Here is a 21335-nt window from a genome sequence, read left to right as displayed (position 1 = left end):
AATGACCTGAATAGACTAGAAAACTGGGCCAAAGCTAACAAAATGAACTTCAACAGGGAGAAATGTAAGGTACTGCACCTAGTGCAGAAAAATAAAATGCACAGATCTAGGATGATGGGGGACACCAGGTTTAAGGAGACTTATACTTATGTGAAAGGGATCTGGGAGTCCAAGGAGACCACAAGTTGAACATGAGTCAACAGTATGATGCGGCAGCTAAAAAGGCCAATGCAGTTTAAGGCTGCATCAATAAAAGTATAGTGTCTAGATCAAGAGAAGTAATAGTGCCACTCTATTCTGCTTTGATCAGGCCCCACCTGGAATAATATTGTGTCCAGTCTAGGCAAAGATGCCTTTAAGAAAGCCTTAAAGACCTACCTCTTCCGGTTAGCATACCCTTCCAACTCCTCGCAGAAATTATCCCTCTGTTGAAAGATCTTTTTTATGACTGACAGATGTTATTAATGTTTTTATACGTGATTTTAAGGAACTTTGTTTAATTCATATTTGCCGTAGTTTTATCTGCTATGTATTTGATACTATGTGTATTTATATTTGATATTATCTCTATTCAATAGCTTGTGAACCACTTTGATCGCCATGGAAAAGGGGTATATAAATAAAGCTGTTATTATTATTTATTAGGCAAAGCAATTCAAAAAGGACATTGAGAAACTGGAGCCATGTGTCCAAAGGAGGGTGACTCTTTTTCCCCCTTTTTGAAGATGGGGACAACGCTTGCCCTCCTCCAGTCGGCTGGGACTTGTCCTCTTCTCCAGGAGTCCTCAAAGACTACAGTATTATGGCCAATGGCTCCGATATGACATTTGCCAGCTCTTTTAATACCCTTGGATGGAGTTCATCTGGTCCTGGAGACTTACATTCATTTAGATTTCCTGCATGGCAGGGGGTTGGACTAGATGGCCCTTGCGGTCTCTTCCAACTCTTTTATTCAATGATTCTAATTAAAGGCAAAGATGCCTTTAAGAAAGCCTTAAAGACCTACCTCTTCCGGTTAGCATACCCTTCCAACTCCTCGCAGAAATTATCTCTCTGTTGAAAGATCTTTTTTATGACTGACAGATGTTATTAATGTTTTTATACATGAGATATATACACACACACACACACAGATATTCCTGTACTATGAAATTCCACTATTCTCTGTCTTCTGTTAGCATTTTGCCATCTTCTCCACGAAGTGAACCTACCGTTTCCTTCTTCTTCCATTTGCTGTGGACATATCCAAAAGAGCCCTTTTTGTTGTTCTTAACCTCTCTAGCAAGACTGAGTTCATTCTGCGCTTGAGCTTTTCTGACTTTACCCTACAAATGCCTGCTATTTCTTTGAATTCCTTTTTTGTGATTTCCCCCTTTTTCCATTTCTTATACAGTGGTGCCTCGGGTTACGAAAGTAATTCGTTCCGCGGCCGCTTTCGTAACCCGAAAAGCCTTCGTAAGCCGAATTGCCATAGGCGCTAATGGGGAAAAGCCGCGATTCCGTGCGAAAAAGCCGAAAAAAGCACCAAAAGTTTTTTCGTAACCCGAAAAAACATTCGTAACCCGAAACAATGATTCCCTATGGGATTTTTTCGTATCCCGAAAATTTCGTAACCTGGGTATTTCGTATCCCGAGGTACCACTGTACATGTTCCGTTTCAAACTCAGCTCCGTTGAAAGTTCCTTAGTCATCCATCCTGGTTTCTTGAGACATCTTTCCCGTTTTTCTTTCTCACTGGAACTGTTTGAGATTGTGCCTTCATTATCTCTCTTTTGAGAAAGTCCCATCCGTCCTGAACTCCTTTATCTTTTAGTATTTCTGACCATGGGATCACCCTCAATAATACTTCTCTAAGTTTACTGAAATCCGCTCTCCTAAAGTCTCGGATGCGTGTCTGACTCTGCCTGGCTTCTCCTTTCCACTGTATTACAAACTCCAGGAGAACATGGTCACTTCCACCGAAGGATCCCACCACTTGCACCCCATTAACCAAGTCATCCTTGTTGGTTAGGATCAGATCTAAAATAGCTGACCCTCTTGTTGCCTCTTCCACCTTTTGGACCATGAAATTGTCTTCCAGGCAAGTGAGGAATTTGCTAGAGAGACCTTGAGGATTTGGCTGAGTTTGACTTCCAGCAAATATCAGGATAGTTGAAGTCGCCCATCACTACTACATCTCTCTTTTCTGACTGTGTGGTCATCTGTTCTAGAAAGACATCATCCAATTCCTCCGTCTGACTTGGGGGTCTGTAGTAGACTCCCACCGTAACATCCTTGTTGTTTCCCTTCCCTTTGATTCTTATCCAGATGCTCTCCACCTGGCTGCCAGGATTGATGTCCTGGATCTCTTCATTGGTGTAAAGGCTATTCCTCCTCCTTTCCTGTTTGGCTTGTTTCTCTTTAAAAGGTGATACCCTCCTATTCCTTCATTCCAATTATAAGACTCATCCCACCAGGTTTCAATGATACCTATTATATTGTATTTGCTTTGTTGTGCTAGGAATTCGAGTTCATCTTGCTTATTTCCCATGCTCTGTGCATTAGTGTAGAGACATCAAAGATCACTGAAGACTTAATGTAACTGTGGCCCTACCTCTTGACTTGGAACCAGTGCCTTGGATCTCAGGGTTTTCCCTTGGGGTTCTGGTGGGTTTTGCAGCCACAAAGGAACTGAGCAGGCATGGCGTGAGATGACTGAGAGGCCCCCAAACCCCAGAAGTTGGCGAGAAAGGCACAAAGCCAGTATGTGTGGTTGCATAATGTTGAGCCACTGGCCCTGTGCAGAACCAGAGCTAAGGCAAGTAACCTGTTCCGTTATTTTCCAGGGCAGAAGGGGGGATGAGACGAGGCAACATGGGGCACCTCACACGAATCGCCAACACCGTTGTGCAGAATATGGACAAAGGTCCCATGCAGACCCAGATCAGTGAGTTCATTAAAGGTAGGAGGGGCAGAACAGTGGGGTGGTGCTGGCGAATGCAGTTTGGAGGTGGCAGTGGCTTCCCTCCAGGCTGTGGGGCCCTTCCTCCACAGGGAGTTGGCTGTTGCTCAGAGTTGCCAGGCAGTCTCCAGAGTCAAGGGGCAGAGAAGGGGATGGGTGGCCACAGGGGACCCAGTTGGCCCTGAGCTGTTTCAGGCCCTGCAGGGGACCCAGGGGACTTTGACTTGGCTTCTCTTCAGTGGCCAGAGCAGTGCCAGCGCAGGGCTTGTGTGTGCATGGTGAGGAGGGGACCTCCCAGCATCCTTGCTGCTTCTCTCCACATTTCCAGCAGGCTCTGGGCCTGGCAGCTGGTTGTCCCCTTCCAGCAGGTGGTTGTTCTGTTGGCAGGTGAGCTGAGAGGCAGTAGACAGAGAAATGCTTTGAATAAATCAGATAAGTGAGGAGGCTGTCTGGTGGCTGTTTGAGGTTATAGTGCCTGGAGGGGACTCTGCTCTGATCCAGGGCGCTGGGAGGACAGCCGGTTGCCGCTTGCACCTGCCAGAGGATGTGGCTTGCAAAAATGCAGAAGGCAGGGGGCTGTGCTAGTTTCCGCAGGGCAACCTGTCCAGAAGGAAGTCCAGGGGCTGAGGCCAAGAAGCTAAGTTGGTGATTTGATGGATCTTGTCCAGCCGCCATTCCAGAGACTGGGAGCGGTTGCAGAAAAGGCCCTCTGGGAAGTTGCAGTCAGTTTAGTTTTTATAGGTTGCAATAAATTCTTCAGTTCCAATATTCAGTTCCAAAAAGTATGCATCAGCTATACATTACACCTAAATGTGAAACCTGCCTCTATTTTTCACTCCACTGGGCTCTGGCCCCTGTTTCTTGTGTCTGGGCCACCCGTGTTTTGGCCAGGCTTGAGTTTCCAGGGCTTTCTGAGTCTGGTGGTCTAGGCAAGTGGGAGCCTGGGAGTCCTCCCTGGCAGGGCTGTGTCTTCCCTTGGCAGCCTCCCCACTCCATCTTGGCTTCCTTGCAGGGCTCCCTGAGGATTGCCGAGGGCGGTGGGAGAGCTTTGTGGAGGAGACACTGACTGAAGCCAACCGGAGGAATACTGTGGACCTGGTGAGCTGCCTGTTTCCCTCGACTCCCTCACTCCTGCTGCCTTTGCAAATGCTGCCAAGCGGGCTTACCCACCATTTCAGTGCTCTGGACCATGGAGCCGGGCAGCTGCTTATTCCCCCAGAGGAGGGAGAAGACAGGTACCTGGGTGCATGCTTTCAGCGGGGTGCTCCTCTTTCCAGGTGAGCACCCACCACCTGCACTCCTCCAGCGAGGACGAGGATGCTGAGGCTGCCTTCTCCAGTGAGCTCTCTCTTCAGCAGGTAGCCCTCCTTGCGGATCTGAGCTGAGCTGTCCTTGGCTGTGCCCTGGCAGTTTGGAACAATTGGGTTTGAGGAGGGACTGCCTTGGGCCGGTGGACTATTGGTCAACTGGGGATCTTTTGGGGGAGGGCATACCAAAGGGGAGGCGTATCTGGATTTGGGGACCAGCCTTCCTCTTCCTCCTCCGGCCAGTGAGGAGCCTGTAGGTGCCCTTAGGGCTTGGTAGGGAGTGCTGTCTGCAAGGGATTTCTCTGCTGAGGCAGTGGTACTGAGTCAGGCAAAGGTGGGTGCAGGAGGGGTTCCTGGCACAGCCCTTGGCATCTCTCCTGGAGACCTCTCTGGGTGGCAGCACAAGGATGCTGGCGCAGTGGTTATTCCTCCTTCCCTCCCCGCAGGCCTTCTCAGACTACCAGATCCAGCAGATGACAGCCAGCTTTGTGGATCAGTTTGGCTTCAATGACGAAGAGTTTGCTGAACCGGATGATAATATCAAGTGAGTGGCTCCTTTTTCAGGCTGTAAGTTGGCAGGGAGATCTGCCTCCTCACCCCAAGAAGATGGAGGGATGGACGGGGGGCCCTTGACACCTTGAGGCGGCCTGTCTTGTGTTTTTCTGAAGAGAGGGGAAAGGCAGGAGGTCACCTTCTCTGGCCAGGCTTGGAAGCCACACTCTCTGCAATTGCATGTGCCAGGCCAAAGCCTGGCTCCCACGTTGCAAGCAGGTGTTTCCAAGGCAAGGGCCCCATTCTTCTTGTACCTCTGTCCTGGCTGCTGCCCCCCAGCCCTCCCTGACGCACTCCTCCCTGTGCCTTGCAGCGCTCCTTTCGACAGGGTTGCAGAGATCAACTTCAACATCGATGCTGATGATGACAGTGTAAGTAGTCACACGCTTGGGACCCCAGCTGTGCTCAGAACACCCCCCCCCAAAAAAAACAAAAAACCCTGGAGGTGCTCCCTGCCTGGCCTTCACCTTCTATGTGTGAGTTTCCAAGGCAAAAGCTGGTGGCCTAGAGGGGCCTCTGATTCTTCCGGGAGATGGGTTCTTTGGGGCCAGTTGAGCAGTTTATCCAGATGCCTCACCAGATCCTCACCAGACGTGCAGAGTCAGATCAGATCCAGCCCTAAAACCCCTTTGGGGTGAAGAGTATGGAAAGCAGGAAGCCCAAACAAGATTGGCTTGCTCTCTGGCCTCTGTGACTCACATATATTGGGGTCTCTGTGCCTGCGCAGTGTCCAGAGGCGGTGTTTGAGTGGTAGGCTCGCCCCCTTCCCCTCCTGTATATTGACTGCCCTGCCCCTCTGGCTCCATTCCCTTTTGTCCTCCGTAGTAGTAACTTCAACTAGAGAGCTTCCCCTTTGCGTCTTCTCTTTCATTCTCACTGTTGCAACTCAGATTGGCTGGCTATTCCTCATGTTTTGGCTGTTTCTGCCTTCGTCCTTCAGCCTCTGACCTCTTGTTTTTGACCTTGTCAGGGAATAATCCTGGAGAAAGACAGAGACTCCAAGCGTCTCCTCTGCCTGGGGGAGGCCCATAACATGGCCGCCTGTTCTCTCTGCCAGGTGTCCCCCTCCCCAGCTCTCTGGAAGCGTGCCCCCCACCTCAAGGTGGAAACAGGCCCTTAAAGCCCTGGCTTCGGCCGCAAAGCCTGTGGCCCTGGACATGTTGCTGCCAAAAAAGTCTTCCCAGGAAGAGATAGGCTTGTCCACATGAATGACAATCAAGTGGTTGACCCTAGAAACCTCCTTGGGTACTACAATGTCACAATCAGTGGGGAAGCCAATATCCTTGGTACTGACACTTTCATGATCCCATCCTTACCTATGGAGATGGTGCCCCAGTTGGCCTCCGCTTTTGTCTCAAACCACCAGCTGGGAATCACACCTAAGAAGCATGAAAAAGAAGAGAGTCATACCATTTTCTTCTCCTTGAGACATTCTCAATCAGCAGAGCCTTCTACTGGCACATCATCCTTATTCGAGGATGAATTTGCTGGTGGCCCGAGAGGACATGGCAGTCTTGCCACCAGTATCCACTCGGGAACTGATCTGTACCAAACGTACTTTGGAAGGAGAGGCACTCAGTTAGAGTTCCCTCAACCATGCCTCTGTCAGCACCATTCCAAGGCTGGCCACTTCAAGAGCGTGAACAGCTGTGGAATCTCGCCATTGAGTCCAAAAGTGACTCGTCGGTGACCGTTTGTGATCCCATAACATCTCTTTGATCTTAAGTTCTCCCACACCTTCAACATCACAGCCTTGGTTCCTCTACTCCTCTTATAGAGGCTGATACAGATGCCTATTCTCCACATTATGTATTAAGAATACTGAGGTTGCTACCGCTACAGGGAGCATTTGTACATCCCTGGATATCACAGAGAATACCAACATTACTCTCCCCCTCCTGAACACCATGACTATAGGGCCTATGGCCTCAGTATACCTGTCTGGAAGAATATCCAGACTAACACCAGTATTGCCAGGGAGACGGCACAAATCACCCTTCGCTCCTTCCCCACTGAAGACCCATCCACAGCCAATCTCTACCATCTCTCAACCCATGGCAACCATCCCCCAGCCACAAGAATTGAGTAATTCAGGGCGGCATAAACTGACGGCTATCTGGGGCTCTCCTGGATCTAGAGATGTCACGGACTCCTCTGATATTGAGCCAAGACAAGCATAGATCTCTCCTGAATCTCTCTTCAGCAAATGTGTCTCTGCCTCTCTACTAAGTGATATCCGCTCTTTCATGGATCACATCCTCTGAATGGCTAAATCATTCACTTTGAAAGCTCAGGGCTCAGAAACCCAGATTCAGGACCCAGTTTACTAGAGACTGCAGCGTGACTCAGCATCTTCTGCATCTCTTCCACCTTTGCCATAAATTGTGGTCAACCCCATCCTTGATCCCTTCCACATAATAAAAGAATATAGCATTGCCATACCATTTGTTGGATTCCAGCTGCAAGCGGCTTACTCACCGCCACAAACCCAGCTCTGATATTATAGATTCTGCACCCCATCAGATAAGGAAGGGAAGAAGCTGGACACCATGGGTGCAAGTTTACCTGGTGTCCTCTCTCATCTTCCACATTGCCAACTATTCTCCTGTTTGGGGCATATCATCTGTTCCTCTGGGACAAGTTCACCCCATTCCTGGATTGCCTGTCAGAAGAAGACTGCAGAGTAACTGCAACCATTCAGACCAAAGCCTGAATGTGTGCTTCACCACAGACAGCTACTGCGCACCATCTGGCTGACCGTGGAGGTAAGGCTGCAGCAGTTGTGATGGCTCTCTGCTGCCATACATGGTTCCGCTCCTCAGGACTATCTCTACAAGCTTGTAACACCATCAAAGACCTACCCTTCAGTGGGATAGATCTCTTCTACTCTGCCATGGATGAATGTCTAGAACAGTGATGGCGAACCTAGAATCATAGAATCGTAGAGTTGGAAGAGACCACTAGGGCCCTGATCCAGTCCAACCCCCTTCTTCTGCCATGCAGGAAATCCAAATCAAAGCATCCCTGACAGATGGCCATCCAGCCTCTGTTTAAAGACCTCCAAGGAAGGAGACTCTATCACCCTCCGAGGAAGGAGTGCATTCCATTGTCGAACAGCCCTAACTGTCAGGAAGTTCCTCCTAATGTTCAGGTGGAATCTCTTTTCCTGTAGCTTGCATCCATTGCTCCATTGGGTCCTGTTCTCCGGAGCAGCAGAAAACAAGCTTGCTCCCTCTTCAATATGACATCCCTTCAAATATTTAAACAGGGCTCTCATATCACCTCTTAACCTTCTTTTCTCCAAGCTAAACATCCCCAGCTCCCTAAGTCGTTCCTCATAGGGCATGGTTTCCAGACCCTTCACCATTTTTGTCGCCCTCCTTTGGACACGCTCCAGTTTCTCAATGTCCTTTCTGAATTGTGGCGCCCAGAACTGGACACAATATTCTAGGTGGGGCCTGACCAAAGCAGAATACAGTGGCACTATTACTTCCCTGGATCTAGATACGATACTTCTATTGATGCAGCCTAAAATAGCATTGGCCTTTTTAGCTGCCGCATCACACTGTTCACTCATGTTCAACTTGTGGTCTACTTAGACTCCTAGATCCCTTTCACACGTAGTTTCATTCAGCCAGGTGTCCCCCATAATCCTATATCTGTGCCTTTTATTTTTCCGCCCTAACTGCAATACCTTACATTTCTCCGTGTTGAATTTCATTTTGTTAGCCTTGGCCCAGCTTTCTAGTCTATTCAGGTCATTTTGAATCTTGATCCTGTCCTCTGGAGTATTAGCTATTCCCCCTAATTTGGTGTCATCTGCAAATTTGATAAGTATGCTCCCAATTCTGTCATCCAGGTCATTGATAAAGATGTTGAATAGCCCTGGGCCCAGGACAGAGCCCCACTGGACACCCCACTGGTCACTTCCCTCCAGGATGAAAAGGAGCCATTGTTGAGCACCCTTTGGCTTCGGCCGGTCAACCAATTACAGATCCATTTAACAGTTCCTTTGTCTAACCCACATTTTACAAGCTTGTTTGCAAGAATGTCATGGGGAACTTTGTCAAAGGCCTTACTGAAATCAAGATCTACTACATCCACAGCATTCCCTTCATCTACCAAGATGGTCATTTTATCAAAGACGGAGATAAGGTTTGTCTGGCATGACTTCTTTCTCTGAAACCCATGTTGACTTTTTGTGATGATGGCATTGCCTTCTAGATGTTCACAGACTCTCTCTTTAATGATCTGCTCCAGAATCTTTCCTGGGATTGATCCCAGACTAACTGGAGGATCATTGTAGGGATCCTCTTTCTTCCCCTTTTTGAAGATGGGGACAACGTTTGCCCTCCTCCAGTCGGCTGGGATCTCTCCTGTTTTTCAGGAGTCCTCAAAGACTATTATGGCCAATGGCTCCGATATGACATTTGCCAGTTCTTTTAATACCTTTGGATGGAGTTCATCTGGTCCCGGAGACTTAAATTCATTTAGATTAATAAGGTGTTCCTCTACTATCTCTTTACTTATTCTGTCCTCTGCTCCATTATCCTCAGGTTGAGCCCCTTTTCCTTTTCTGAGAAGACGGAGGCAAAGAAGGTCTTGAGGAATTCTGCCTTTTCTCTGTCTTCTGTTAGCATTTTGCCATCTTCTCCACGAAGTGAACCTACCGTTTCCTTCTTCTTCCTTTTGCTGCGGACATATCCAAAAAAGCCCTTTTTGTTGTTCTTAACCTCTCTAGCAAGACTGAGTTCATTCTGCGCTTTAGCTTTTCTGACTTTACCCCACAAATGCCTGCTATTTCTTTGAATTCCTTGTTTGTGATTTCCCCCTTTTTCCATTTCTTAGACATCTTCCGTTTCAAACTCTTCTCGGTTGAAAGTTCCTTAGTCTTCCATCCTGGTTTCTTGAGACGTCTCCCATTTTTCTTTCTCACTGGAACTGTTTGAAATTGTGCCTTCAGTATCTCCCTTTTGAGAAAGTCCCATCCGTCCTGAACTCCTTTATCTTTTAGTATTTCTGACCATGGAATCGCCCTCAATACTTCTCTAAGTTTACTGAAATCCGCTCTCCTAAAGTCTAGGATGCGTGTCTGACTATGCCTGGCTTCTCCTTTCCACTGTATTACAAACTCCAGGAGAACATGGTCACTTCCACCGAAGGATCCCACCACTTGCACCCCATTAACCAAGTCATCCTTGTTGGTTAGGATCAGATCTAAAATAGCTGACCCCCTTGTTGCCTCTTCCACCTTTTGGACCATGAAATTGTCTTCCAGGCAAGTGAGGAATTTGCTAGGCCATGAGGATTTGGCTGAGTTTGACTTCCAACAAATATCAGGGTTGTTGAAGTCGCCCATCACTACTACATCTCTCTTTTCTGACTGTGGTCATCTGTTCTAGAAAGAGATCATCCAATTCCTCCGTCTGACTTGGGGGTCTGTAGTAGACTCCCACCGTAAGATCCTTGTTGTTTCCCTCCCCTTTGATTCTTATCCAGATGCTCTCCTCCTGGCTTCCATGATTGATGTCCAGGATCTCTTCTCTGGTGTAAATATCTCTGACATATAGAGTGCTATTCCTCCTCCTTTCCTGTTTGGCCTATTGCTCTTAAAGAGGTTATACCCCTCTATTTCCACATTCCAGTCATGAGACTCATCCCACCAGGTTTCAGTGAGGCCTATTATATCATATTTGCTTTGTTGTGCTAGGAGTTCGAGTTCATCTTGCTTATTTCCCATGCTCTGTGTAGAGGCATCGCAGAGCATGGTTCCCTTTTACATGCTGTTGCCCTAGCAGAGAGTTTGCCAGAGTTTCTTACTAGAAAGCCAGAGGGACGTGGCAATTGGCAATAAATCAGTGGGGTCTGGGTTGCAGTTTGGGCACTCGGTCTGTAAAAGGTTCACCGTCACTGGTCTAGAACATACCCACATGATGAGGTCCACAGCATGAAAATTCAGTCTGCAGAAACCAAGTCACCCATTCAAACCTTGGTACTAAGATTTTTCCTCTGGCTACTGAAGGACTTCCAGTCCAACCATTCCTCAACAACAGAAGCAACCTGCCTTCCAACACAATGAACTGTGCAAACTCACTCACCACAGGAAAGACAAACCACCCCAATTTAAAAAGAAAAGCCAAGGTACATACAAACGTCATCTTTGATTCCCTCCAGGATGACTTCCGTTTTGTTAGTGACACCACCACTTTCTTTACCGACAGACTTCATGCCTCTCGCCACCAATGGGCTGCCATTGCATCAGACCTGTAGGTGCTCAGTATCAGTACATGTGGCTATGCTATACGTTTCAGACCCTCCACACATCAACTTCTTCACCCTCCCTTCTCAAAACCGGACCATAGAACCCATACCTCTCTGCCTCCTGCCCCAAGGATGCTGTCCTCAGAACCATAGAGTTCGAAGAGACCCCAAGGCGGCCATCCGGTCCAGCTCCCTTCTGCCATGCAGGAAGGCACCATCAGAGCACTCTCCGTGACAGAAGGCCACCCAGGCTTTGCTTAAAAACCTCCCAAGAGGAAGACTCCCAGGCAGCAGCCTCTTCCACTGATGAACAACTCGTACTTCCAGGAAGGTCTTTCACAACCAGAGTTTTTGTGGCGTTTTCTGCAACAAAAATTACACTTCTTCCTAATGTTTAGTTGGAATCTCATTTCTTGTAATTTGAATCTATTGCTCTGCTTCCTGGTCTCTGCAGCAGCAGAAAACAAGCTCTCTCCATCCTCATCAAACGTATGCCGCTCCCTAAGAATGTTCTTCACAGGACTTTGGGGGGTTCCAGACCTTTCACCATTATGGTCGCCCTCCCTCTGGACAAGCTCCTGCTTCTCAACAGATGCCCAGAACTGGACGCAGTCTTCCAGACAAGGAGCAGCTCTTGCCATCAGGAAGTTCATTGTAATGCTTACGTAGAGTCTCTGCTCCATCCTCAATATGGCATCCTTTCATGCATTTAAACAGGCCTATCATATCATTTCCTAACCCTTTCATCTCCAGGCTAAACACGCCCAGCTCCCTAAGAATGCTACTCATAGGGCTTGTTGGTCATCAGTCATTCTCTGGTAGGCGAGAGAAGAAAGTATGAGGGTTTTTGAGGGTTACCCAAAAGGAGAAATCCTACATTACTGCCCCCCCGGCCAATACAGAGCCTTTTCTATCTATAATTTTGGTGCGCAAAAGGCCCTGCCTAGGAGCTTTTCCTGAACCAGGGAGATACAACAATCCATGGCAGGCAAGGTCCTTGCACTGGCCTGGCCCAGCCCTGAGGCCCCTTTGCTGTAAGCAGAGGGAGGCTGGGCTGGGTCTCTTGGGACACGTCTGGAGGAGCAAAGGAGAGAAAGTGACAGGGCTGGACCCATCCCTTTCAGACAAGCCTGTGGGGCTCTTTTAGGCTTGTTTGTACCTGAAGCCCCTGGAAGTCCCAAAACTGAGGAAAGGTGGGATGAGGCTGTTTGGTGGCTCCCACTGCTTCCAAAGCAACATCATGGGATGCAGTCAGAATCCCCCAGAAAGGGGCCCAGTGGGGGAGAGGGGTCCTCCCAGCCATCAAAGAAGGGCAGTGGCCTGGGGGTCTTCTGGTGGCAGGGGGTTGTCGGTGGTTGTTTCTTGGCATAGCACCTGCGTCAGGCAGGATGAAGGGTGGCAGCCCCTGATGGAGGGTAGGGCTCTGGAGCATGTTGTGACAGGTTTGGTCTGCTCTGCTCAAAAAACAAAGAGATGGTTGCAGCCTTCTCTGGAAGGCTAAAGGGCTGTGTGGCCCACACAGTTGTAGCCAGAGCTCTTGTCCGGCTGTCCTAACTTCCCTTAACCCTTCCTGTAGCCCAGCGCATCCCTCTTTGAAGCCTGCTGCAGTGAACGCATCCAGCAGTTTGATGATAATGAAGAAGAGGAAGATATTTGGGAAGAGAAGGAAAGAAGCTATGCAACGCAAGTCAAGTCACGGACACGGTAAGGCTTGTCCCCTTTTTGGAGCCAAACATCCATTTTTGCGTTCCATTCCAGGGCACCAAGCTGTAGCCTTTGCTGTGTGCTGCAGGATGAACTCTTCCTAAAGCTTTCCTCCTGTGTTTGAAGCAAAAGAGACAGGAAGGGGCTTCTGGATAAGATAGATTTAGGTCCTTTTCACTCTGGTTTCAGGCCTGACTTTGGTTGCCTTGGTGGGTGACCTACATGGGAAATGCAGGCTGGGGAAGTGTGTCCCTGTTAGTTCTGCTGGGTCTCTTCATGGGGCTTTGATACCATCGATCATAGTATCCTTCTGGGCCACTTCACCAGGATGGGGGTTGGGGGCAGTGTACCTTTGTTCCTTCCTGGAGGGATGATCCCGGAAGGTGGTGCTGGGGCATTCCTGCTCAGCCCCTCGGCTGTTGGCTTGTGGGGCCCTGCGAGGCTTGGTTTCTCCCCTGATGCTATTTAAGATATACATGAAACTGCTGAGAGAATTTGTCTGGAGTTTGGGGGTTCAGTGGATGACACACAACTCTGTTACTCCTTTCCACTACAAGCCAAGGAAGCTGTTTTGGTCCTAAACTGGTGCCTGTCATCAGTAATGGATTCAATGAGGGAGAACAAATTGAAACTTAATCCAGATGAGACAGAGATGTTCCTGGTCAGCCGAACGGCAAAGCAGGAAATAGGGATTTCTTCTTCGTGGTCTCTGCGAATCATACAAATGGGTTTCACTGCGCCTGCGCAGTGCTGTTCGGAACCTTCTAGAATCACTGGGCAAAGTTTACTTTGCAATATATAGAAACTTTTTGGCGGTAACTCCGCCACCCGTTATAAGGCCCCTGCCTTCCCGCTCTTTCCCCAGTTCCTTTTTTCCGCCGTGTTGGTTGCTGTTTGGAACTTCGCTCTTGTTAGCTCGTTGGAAATCACTGGTACTTTGACTCGGACTGTTTTTGGACTTCGGCTTCTCTATTCTCCTCGTGTCATTGGACCTTGGACTGTGTTTTTGGACCTCGTTTTGCTTCTCGGCCTCAAGGATGTCTCCTCCTTTTAAGAAGTGTGACGTTTGTGGAGGCAAGGTTCCTGTTCAGGACCCCCACTCTTCTTGCCTCTTCTGCCTTGGCCGGGACCACGACCCCAGGGTCTGCAGCCTCTGTAAGTCGATGTCTTCCCAAGCTCATAAAAATCGAGAGTCGCGGCTGACGTCCGCTATAGCCCAAGGCAAGATTTGGGAGGGGGATTCCCGACATGCTTCGGCCCCTGCTTCGACATCCTCTGCCCAGGTCCGTAGCGGCCCTTCCAGTGCGCCTCCTTCTACTTCGCTGGCGCAGGTCCTGGAGGTTTCGGACGCCGCTCGTCCACTGGCCCGCGGCTCCATGAAGCCCAGCGCCACTTCTAAACCCACTAAGCACCCTCGTGTACCGGGGTCATTGGGTTCGGATGCCGCTTCCGCTCACAATGAGGGAGCCCCTTCCGAGGCATCGGGGGCGTCCCGGGCGGCCCTTGACCAAGGAGCCCATAAAAAGGCTTCCTCGGCATCGTCCAGCTCCAAGAGGGCCAAGACCAAGTCCGGATCGCCGGACCATTTAAAGCCGGCCAGGTCAGATGACCCCACACCGAGGAGCACCGCCTCCGAACCGGAGCCCTCGGGCTCGAGGGACTCCGACGCCCGAAGCAAGGACCGGGCTGGGCGCACGGCTGCTATTTCGGAGTCACCGATCCCCTTCTTTCCCCCGGATGCGCTGGCTCGCCACAAGTCTGCCAAGAAGAGGCAGTCATCGGCCCCGGACTTGGCGTCGTCTTCGGCCAAGAAGGCCAAATCAACCACTCACTTAAGTTCCCATTCGGGGTCTCCTTCCAAGAACCGTTCAAAGGAGGCTGCTGGTTCCCGAAAGTCTCATTGAGATCGCCCTCGCCCTGACTCTCCGGTGTCGACCGATCCTCTGGCCACACCATTGGTGAAGGACCATCCACCTGTGAGGGATTGTGACCATTCCCCTGTGGGGGCCCACGACGGGGATGCCACCGTCCAGGCTTTGCCGGTCCCAGCACAGTCGGCTTCGACAACGCTTCCCTTTCTCCTCTCGGACGATGAGGACCACTCTAATCTCCCGCCGAGATCCCCCTCGCCAGCTTCACCGGTTTCGCGATCTCCGGCTCGGGCCCTTGACGATCCTCAATACTTTTATGACTCAGAGACTGATCAATTTTTTCTGCCAGTCCCTAGAGAGGTGGCTCTGGCCAAGCCTGTCCAGACCCAGGACCGTCCCCGTGACCGTGACCACACCGACCGACCAGGTCCGTCGACTGCATCTGCATTGCTGCCTGCAAGCCGGCCTATGGAACGCCCCAGGCCTACTGCTACCGTAGACCTGATTGCTTCGGACTCCGAACCTGAGCCCGTCGGCTCCGAGGATTCTTCGGGTGTGGAGGACTTGGCCCAGGATTCTCCTCAGTTCCTTCACCATCCAGAAGCAGCCTCCCCTACGGATGATGTGAGGTCGTTTGTTGAGCACGTCATCAAGATGTCCAGGGCTCTGGACATTGAACTTTCATACCCCGAGGAAGAGGCCAAGGACCCCGTCGAGCGCAGGGTTCACGACCGGGTCCATTCAACACCATCGGTTCCATTCCTGCCGTCCCTAGAGACTCTAGTCAAGCGCTCCTGGGACTGCCCTTCTTCGCTCCTCGGCCCGCTGCGCAAGATTGAGTCCCTCTATAGGGTTTCGGCTCCAGCCTCACCATGGCTCACCTCTCACCCTCGCCAGAATTCGGCAATTGTTGAAGGCGCCCAGCAGACCTCAACTCAGCGTCAGGCGGCGGTGCCATTGGACAAGGAGGCCAAAAAGATTGATGCCTTAGCCAGAAAGGCATATGCAGCAGCTGCTCTGGCAGTGAAGACAACCAATTACACTGCATGTATGGGTGCCTATATCCAAACCCTGATGGAGGGCATCTCCCCAATTGTGCCAGACGTTCCGGATGGAGTCCAGCGGACACTCACCGAGATAAGGGATGAGGCCCATTCCATTGGTGCCTGGCTTATCACAGCTTTCAGAAACATCGTGGAGTGCTCTGGCAGAGCCATGGCAGCTTCCATCACCCTAAGGAGGCACGCCTGGCTGCGGGGCTCGGACCTTAACTCCAGTGTCAGAGCTACCATTGAAGACATGCCTATAGATGACTCGGGCCTGTTCCACGCCGAGACTGATGACAAACTGAATCAAAAGTTCAGGATGAAGGCGGCGGCGAGAAAACATGGTATGTCTGCCCCCGCTCCAGCTCCCTTCCGCAGGTGGTTCCGTCCTTGGCAACAACAGCAGGGCCAATTCAATAGGTCCTCCTACCAGGACCGTCAGTTTCACCAGCAGGGCTCTCAGCGTCAGAGATACCCGTCCCAGTCCTCTTCATCCTCGGGCCGCCGCAATCAGTCTTCCCGGTACCGCAGGAATCGCCGACAGGACCCTGACCAATCCAAAAAGAGGGCATGAAACCTTCTCGCGCACTTCGCCTCCCCTAGGTGTTTTTTAGACATTCTAAGGCCCTTTGCCAACGTATGGGCTTCCATTTCCTCCGACTCTTGGGTGCTGAACATCGTCTGTAGGGGCTATACCCTCGAGTTCGAAGAGCTCCCGCCCACCGGAGCTTTCATTTCCACCCCCCCCCTCGGACACCCTTCTCAACGAAGTGCGCACATTACTTGACAAGGGGGCTATTTCCCCGCTACCCCCTGAATCCTACCACAGGGCCTTTTTCTCCAGGTACTTTACGGTACCGAAGGCCGACGGGGGCATCAGACCCATCTTGGACTTGAGAGACTTGAACCTCTTCCTCGAATATCGCCGGTTCCGAATGGTAACCCTGGCTTCTATTGTGACTCTTCTTTACCAGGGCCTGTGGTTCGCGACAGTCGATTTGAAGGACGCCTACTTCCACATTGGGATTCGGGAGTCCCACCGGAGATTCCTCGCCTTCGCCGTCGGCTCTGATGCGTACCACTACAACGTGCTCCCTTTCGGCCTTGCCACAGCCCCTCGGGTCTTCACAAAGTGCATGGCGCCGGTGGTAGCATACCTCCATCAAAGAGGCTACAGAGTTTTCCCTTATCTGGACGACTGGTTGTTTGTCGCAGACTCCCAACAAGACCTCCAAGAGGCAATTTCGTTCGCCGTGCAGCTGTTGGACTCTCTCGGACTGGTGATCAACCAGGAAAAGTCACACTTCACGCCGTCCAGACAGGTCAAGTTCATCGGAGCCATCCTCGACTCCGAAAAATGCTCCGCCTTTCTCCCCGTGGACCGTTTTCAGGCGCTGGTAGCATCACTGAGACCCTGCATCTCCCACAGAAGGGTGAGAGCCAGAGATGTTCAGGTAGCCTTGGGACACATGGCGTCAACAACCTTCGTGACACCATGGTCAAGACTTCGCCTCCGTCCACTGCAGGCTTGGTTCCTTTCAGTCTTTTCTCCGATGGAAGACCCCCCATCAAGGTGGCTTACGGTACCGAGACCGGTGGCCGCCTCCCTGAGTTGGTGGTTGGACGACCGCAACGTGTGTTCAGGGATGCCCTTCCATCAACCTCAACCTCAAGTGACTTTGACGACCGACGCTTCTCTAGAAGGCTGGGGCGCTCACCTCCTCGACCTAGTTGTCAAGGACAGATGGTCGGGCTCAGACAGACTCCTCCACATCAATGCCCTAGAGATGCTCGCCGTCGAAAAGGCTCTTGAGAGCTTTTGAGGCCGCTGTGACAGGCAAAGTGGTACTCCTGAGGACGGACAACACCACCGTGATGTATTACATCAACAAGCAAGGTGGCACCAAGTCAAGGACTCTTCTCGAGATCACTCTGCGCATCTGGGACTGGTGCATCCACAGACATGTCCTCCTTCAGGCGATCCACCTGCCGGGAGAGGACAACGAGTTGGCGGATCGCCTGAGCAGATCACCCTCGGTGTGCCACGAGTGGAGGCTCCATCCGGAGACGGTCAGCGACTTGTTCAACAGGTGGGGAACCCCTCGGATCGACCTCTTTGCGACCGAATGGAACAGCCACTGTCCCCAGTTCTGCTCCAGGAGGCCAATGGACGGATCCCTTGGAGACGCATTTGCCTTCCTGTGGTTGGGGGAGCTCCTTTATGCCTTTCCCCCCCTTTCCTCTCATCATCAGAGTGGTGTCCAAGATGACGGTGGACCGTACGGACGCGATCCTGATCACGCCATGGTGGCCGAGACAACCTTGGTTCGCATCCCTCCTGCATCTCTCCAGGAGATGCTTCCTCCGCCTTGAACCTCGCCCGGACCTGCTCTCGATCCAGGACGGATGGATCCTCCATCCGGACATCGAGAGCCTTCCACTGGTGGCTTGGAGGATGCGGCCCTAACCGCCCTACCTGAAGCAGTGAGGACGGTGATCCTGGCTGCAAGGAAACCTTCTACCCAGCGGTCCTACGCCCTGAAATGGAGAAGGTTTAGCATCTTCCTTGACCGAAAGGGCTTGTCTCCCACTCAGGTGTCCACCCTGGTGGTGCTGGAATTTTTAATGGCACTTTTGGATGAAGGTCTGTCCCTTACCTCCATCAAGTGCTATTTGTCTGCCATCTGTTCCAAGTTTCAGTTCGGGGGGAGGGTTTCTTTCTTCAAGGATCCCTTGGTGAAGGGATTCCTCAGGGGATGTGCCAATCTTTACCCTCCTGTGTCGGTACTGACTCCGGCTTGGAGTTTGGAGGCGGTACTTTCCGCCCTCCAAGCCAAGCCTTTTGAACCAATGGCCACAGCGGACTTGAGACTACTGACTTGGAAAACTGCTTTCCTTGTGGCCATTACTTCTGCCCGCCGTGCGGGCGAACTCTGTGCCTTGCGCAGGGACCAACCCTTCTTGAGATTTCACAGAGACAAGGTGGTCCTTCGGACAGACATTACTTTTTTGCCTAAGGTGGTGTCTGCCTTCCACATGTGTCAGGACATTGTGTTGCCTACCCTCGCATCCAACCCAACTTTGGATGCGGAGCGGAGCCTGCACTCCCTCAATGTCAGGAGAGCTCTCGCCTTTTACCTGGACAGAACGGCTGCCTCTAGTCGCTCCGAAAGACTTTTCCAATGGTACTCGGAGCCGAAGAAAGGGTTGCCAGTATCTGCGCAGAGGTTCTCCAAGTGGGTGGTCGGTACCATCCACCTCTGCTATGAACTGTTGGGCAAACCTCTCCCTGGCAGGGTTCGGTCCCATTCCACAAGGGCAATTGCAGCAACCTCTGCATTTCTGTCGGGGATTCCCTTGGAGGATGTCTGCAAGGCTGCGGTTTGGTCCCAACCTCTAACTTTTATTAAGCAGTACAGGTTGGACACCAGAGCCATCCGAGACGCAGCTTTCGGGAGGGCTGTGTTGGTTTCAGGATTACATTGATTACATTACTGATGGGTTGTGTCTTAACACTGATGTACAGTTGACACTGTTTACATTCTGTCAATGTTGGTTTGCACAAATTTCATGGGACCGGTCTTGCACGACCTCTTGTTCCCTTCTCAGGTTTAGCAATGTGATTGCTATGTTGATATATGCATGAACAAAGACTGACTCTTTTATGGTTCAGGGTGTTTATTGTTGCAATAAATATACCTTTGGTTTACCATAGCTTTGGTTTCAGGACACTCCCTCCGCCGCATACCTTAGCTTGTCAGTCTAACCCATTTGTATGATTCGCAGAGACCACGAAGAAGAAGGACAGGTTGCTCACCTGTAACAGTATTTCTTCGAGTGGTCATCTGCGAATACATACAAATCCCACCCGTCCGTCCCCTCAGTGTCCTGCTCACATTGGCTCTCTTTCCATCGCCCACTTGGTGGGAAAAATTGCGGAACTGGGGAAAGAGCGGGAAGGCAGGGGCCTTATAACGGGTGGCGGAGTTACCGCCAAAAAGTTTCTATATGTTGCAAAGTAAACTTTGCCCAGTGATTCTAGAAGGTTCCGAGCAGCACTGCGCAGGCGCAGTGAAACCCATTTGTATGTATTCGCAGATGACCACTCGAAGAAATACTGTTACAGGTAAGCAACCTGTCCTTATCCTATGCCAGACGGGGTTATGCTTCCCCTTAAGTTGCAGGTGCATGGCTTGGGTGTGCTGCTCCTGGATGAAAGCTCAGGTTTCAGCGGTGGCCAGGAGTGCAATGCACAGTTCAAGCTAGTTGGCCAACTGCATCTGTTCCTGGAGAAGTCGGATCTGGCCGCAGTGACATGTGCCTCAGTTAAGTCCCAGTTGGATTACTTTAATGCTCTGTGTGTGGGGCTCTTTCTGAAGAGTGTTCAGAAACTTTGGTTGGCCCAAAGAGCTGCAACCGGGTTGTTAACACACAACTTCCCTGTTGCAACAGCCCCACTGGCCATTCCGTTTCCAGGCACAATTCAAAGCACTGGCTTGGACCTATAAAATCCTATGGGGCTCAGGTTATGTGAAGGACTGTGTTCTCCCTTAGGAAGCAGCCCATGCTCTGAGATCTGTTGGGAGGCCCTTCTCTCTGTCGCACTGCCCTTACAGCTGTATCTGATGGGAAGATGGGCCCTGTCCCCAGGCTCTGGAACTCGCTTCCCAGAGGAGCTAGACTGGCACCCTCCCTGGTTTCCTTGGGCAGAAGTGCAAAGACTCTTCTGCTCTGAAAGGCAATTGTGGAGTAAGGATACAAGGCTCATCTCACCTTACCAATGCAGTGGATCTTGCTCGTTGTGCTAGTGTGTGTGTGTGTGCGTGTGCCTGTGTGTATGTGTTTAATCTGGTTTTAAGTTTTTGATTAGTCCATCTCTTTTTCAATTTTGTATTCTGTGAGTTTTTAACTACCTTTTTAAAGATTGTTGTAAGCCATTTTGAGTCTCTAACTGGGAAACAAATAAAGGGAAAGGGTTGCTCTGATTTGGTGTATCTGGGGAGGGGGCACGGGGGGCTCTGCAAAGCAGTCCCCAGGTATCCCCCAAAGCTTGCTGCCAGGGATGTGGTGGCAAGTATTGCCTCACAGCTGCTAGGACCCCCTGCCCCTTTCTGCAGTATCCAAGGGAGAGGAAGGCTGGCCAGCCATTCAGCTTGACCAGCGGAGGGCAGTGCTTCCATTGCTGTGGGGAAGACTGGAGGGAGCAAAACAAAGCAGACTGATGACAGCGCATGTGGGGCCGCAGGCGTTCCATACTCTTGGTCCTTGTTGCAGGTTTGGGGCATCTCATACCTCAGAGAGTTCGTCCAGAATTGACCTCGAGAATGGTGACCCCGATGGCAATAGCCCTGGCCCTGGGGAGGAAGAGGGCGAGGAGGCAGCTGCCTCTCCTCCAGACGGAAACAGCAGCCGTCCCAAAGACAAGAGTGCAGACCCCTCTCTTGAAGGTACTGGGTGCTCTGGGGCCAGCTCAGGTGTTTTGAGGCGATTGCAGGCACTGGTCATCTGTTCTCTTGGCCCTTGTGGCCGCAGGAGGCCTCTCCTGGCAAGTGAGGGTCTTCTTAGACCTTGCGTTTCTGACTGTCAGGAGGAGTCAGGTATTTGATGACAGCTATAGCTCTCCGTTTTTAAGGTATGCTAAATTTTTGTAGGT

At 50.9% G+C, this 21335-nt stretch overlaps 1 protein-coding gene across 3 annotated transcripts in view; it reads left to right on the top strand.

Moving 5' to 3' along the window:
- The window catches only part of PPP6R2 (protein phosphatase 6 regulatory subunit 2), a 64116-nt gene that overhangs the window by 21192 nt on the left and 21589 nt on the right, over positions 1–21335 (top strand). For all 3 annotated transcript variants that reach the window (XM_042466502.1, XM_042466500.1, XM_042466499.1), the window contains exons 13-19: positions 2826–2941; positions 3954–4039; positions 4219–4299; positions 4695–4792; positions 5114–5171; positions 12638–12765; positions 20957–21129. In XM_042466502.1, the coding sequence (XP_042322436.1) occupies positions 2826–2941; positions 3954–4039; positions 4219–4299; positions 4695–4792; positions 5114–5171; positions 12638–12765; positions 20957–21129 (740 nt within the window). The remainder of the gene's footprint in view (positions 1–2825; positions 2942–3953; positions 4040–4218; positions 4300–4694; positions 4793–5113; positions 5172–12637; positions 12766–20956; positions 21130–21335) is intronic.

Source organism: Sceloporus undulatus, chromosome 5 (genome assembly GCF_019175285.1).
Source record: "Sceloporus undulatus isolate JIND9_A2432 ecotype Alabama chromosome 5, SceUnd_v1.1, whole genome shotgun sequence".
NCBI classification, from domain to species: domain Eukaryota; kingdom Metazoa; phylum Chordata; class Lepidosauria; order Squamata; family Phrynosomatidae; genus Sceloporus; species Sceloporus undulatus.
The sequence above is the reverse complement of the archived record's forward strand: the minus strand, read 5'-3'. Positions and strand labels throughout refer to the sequence as shown.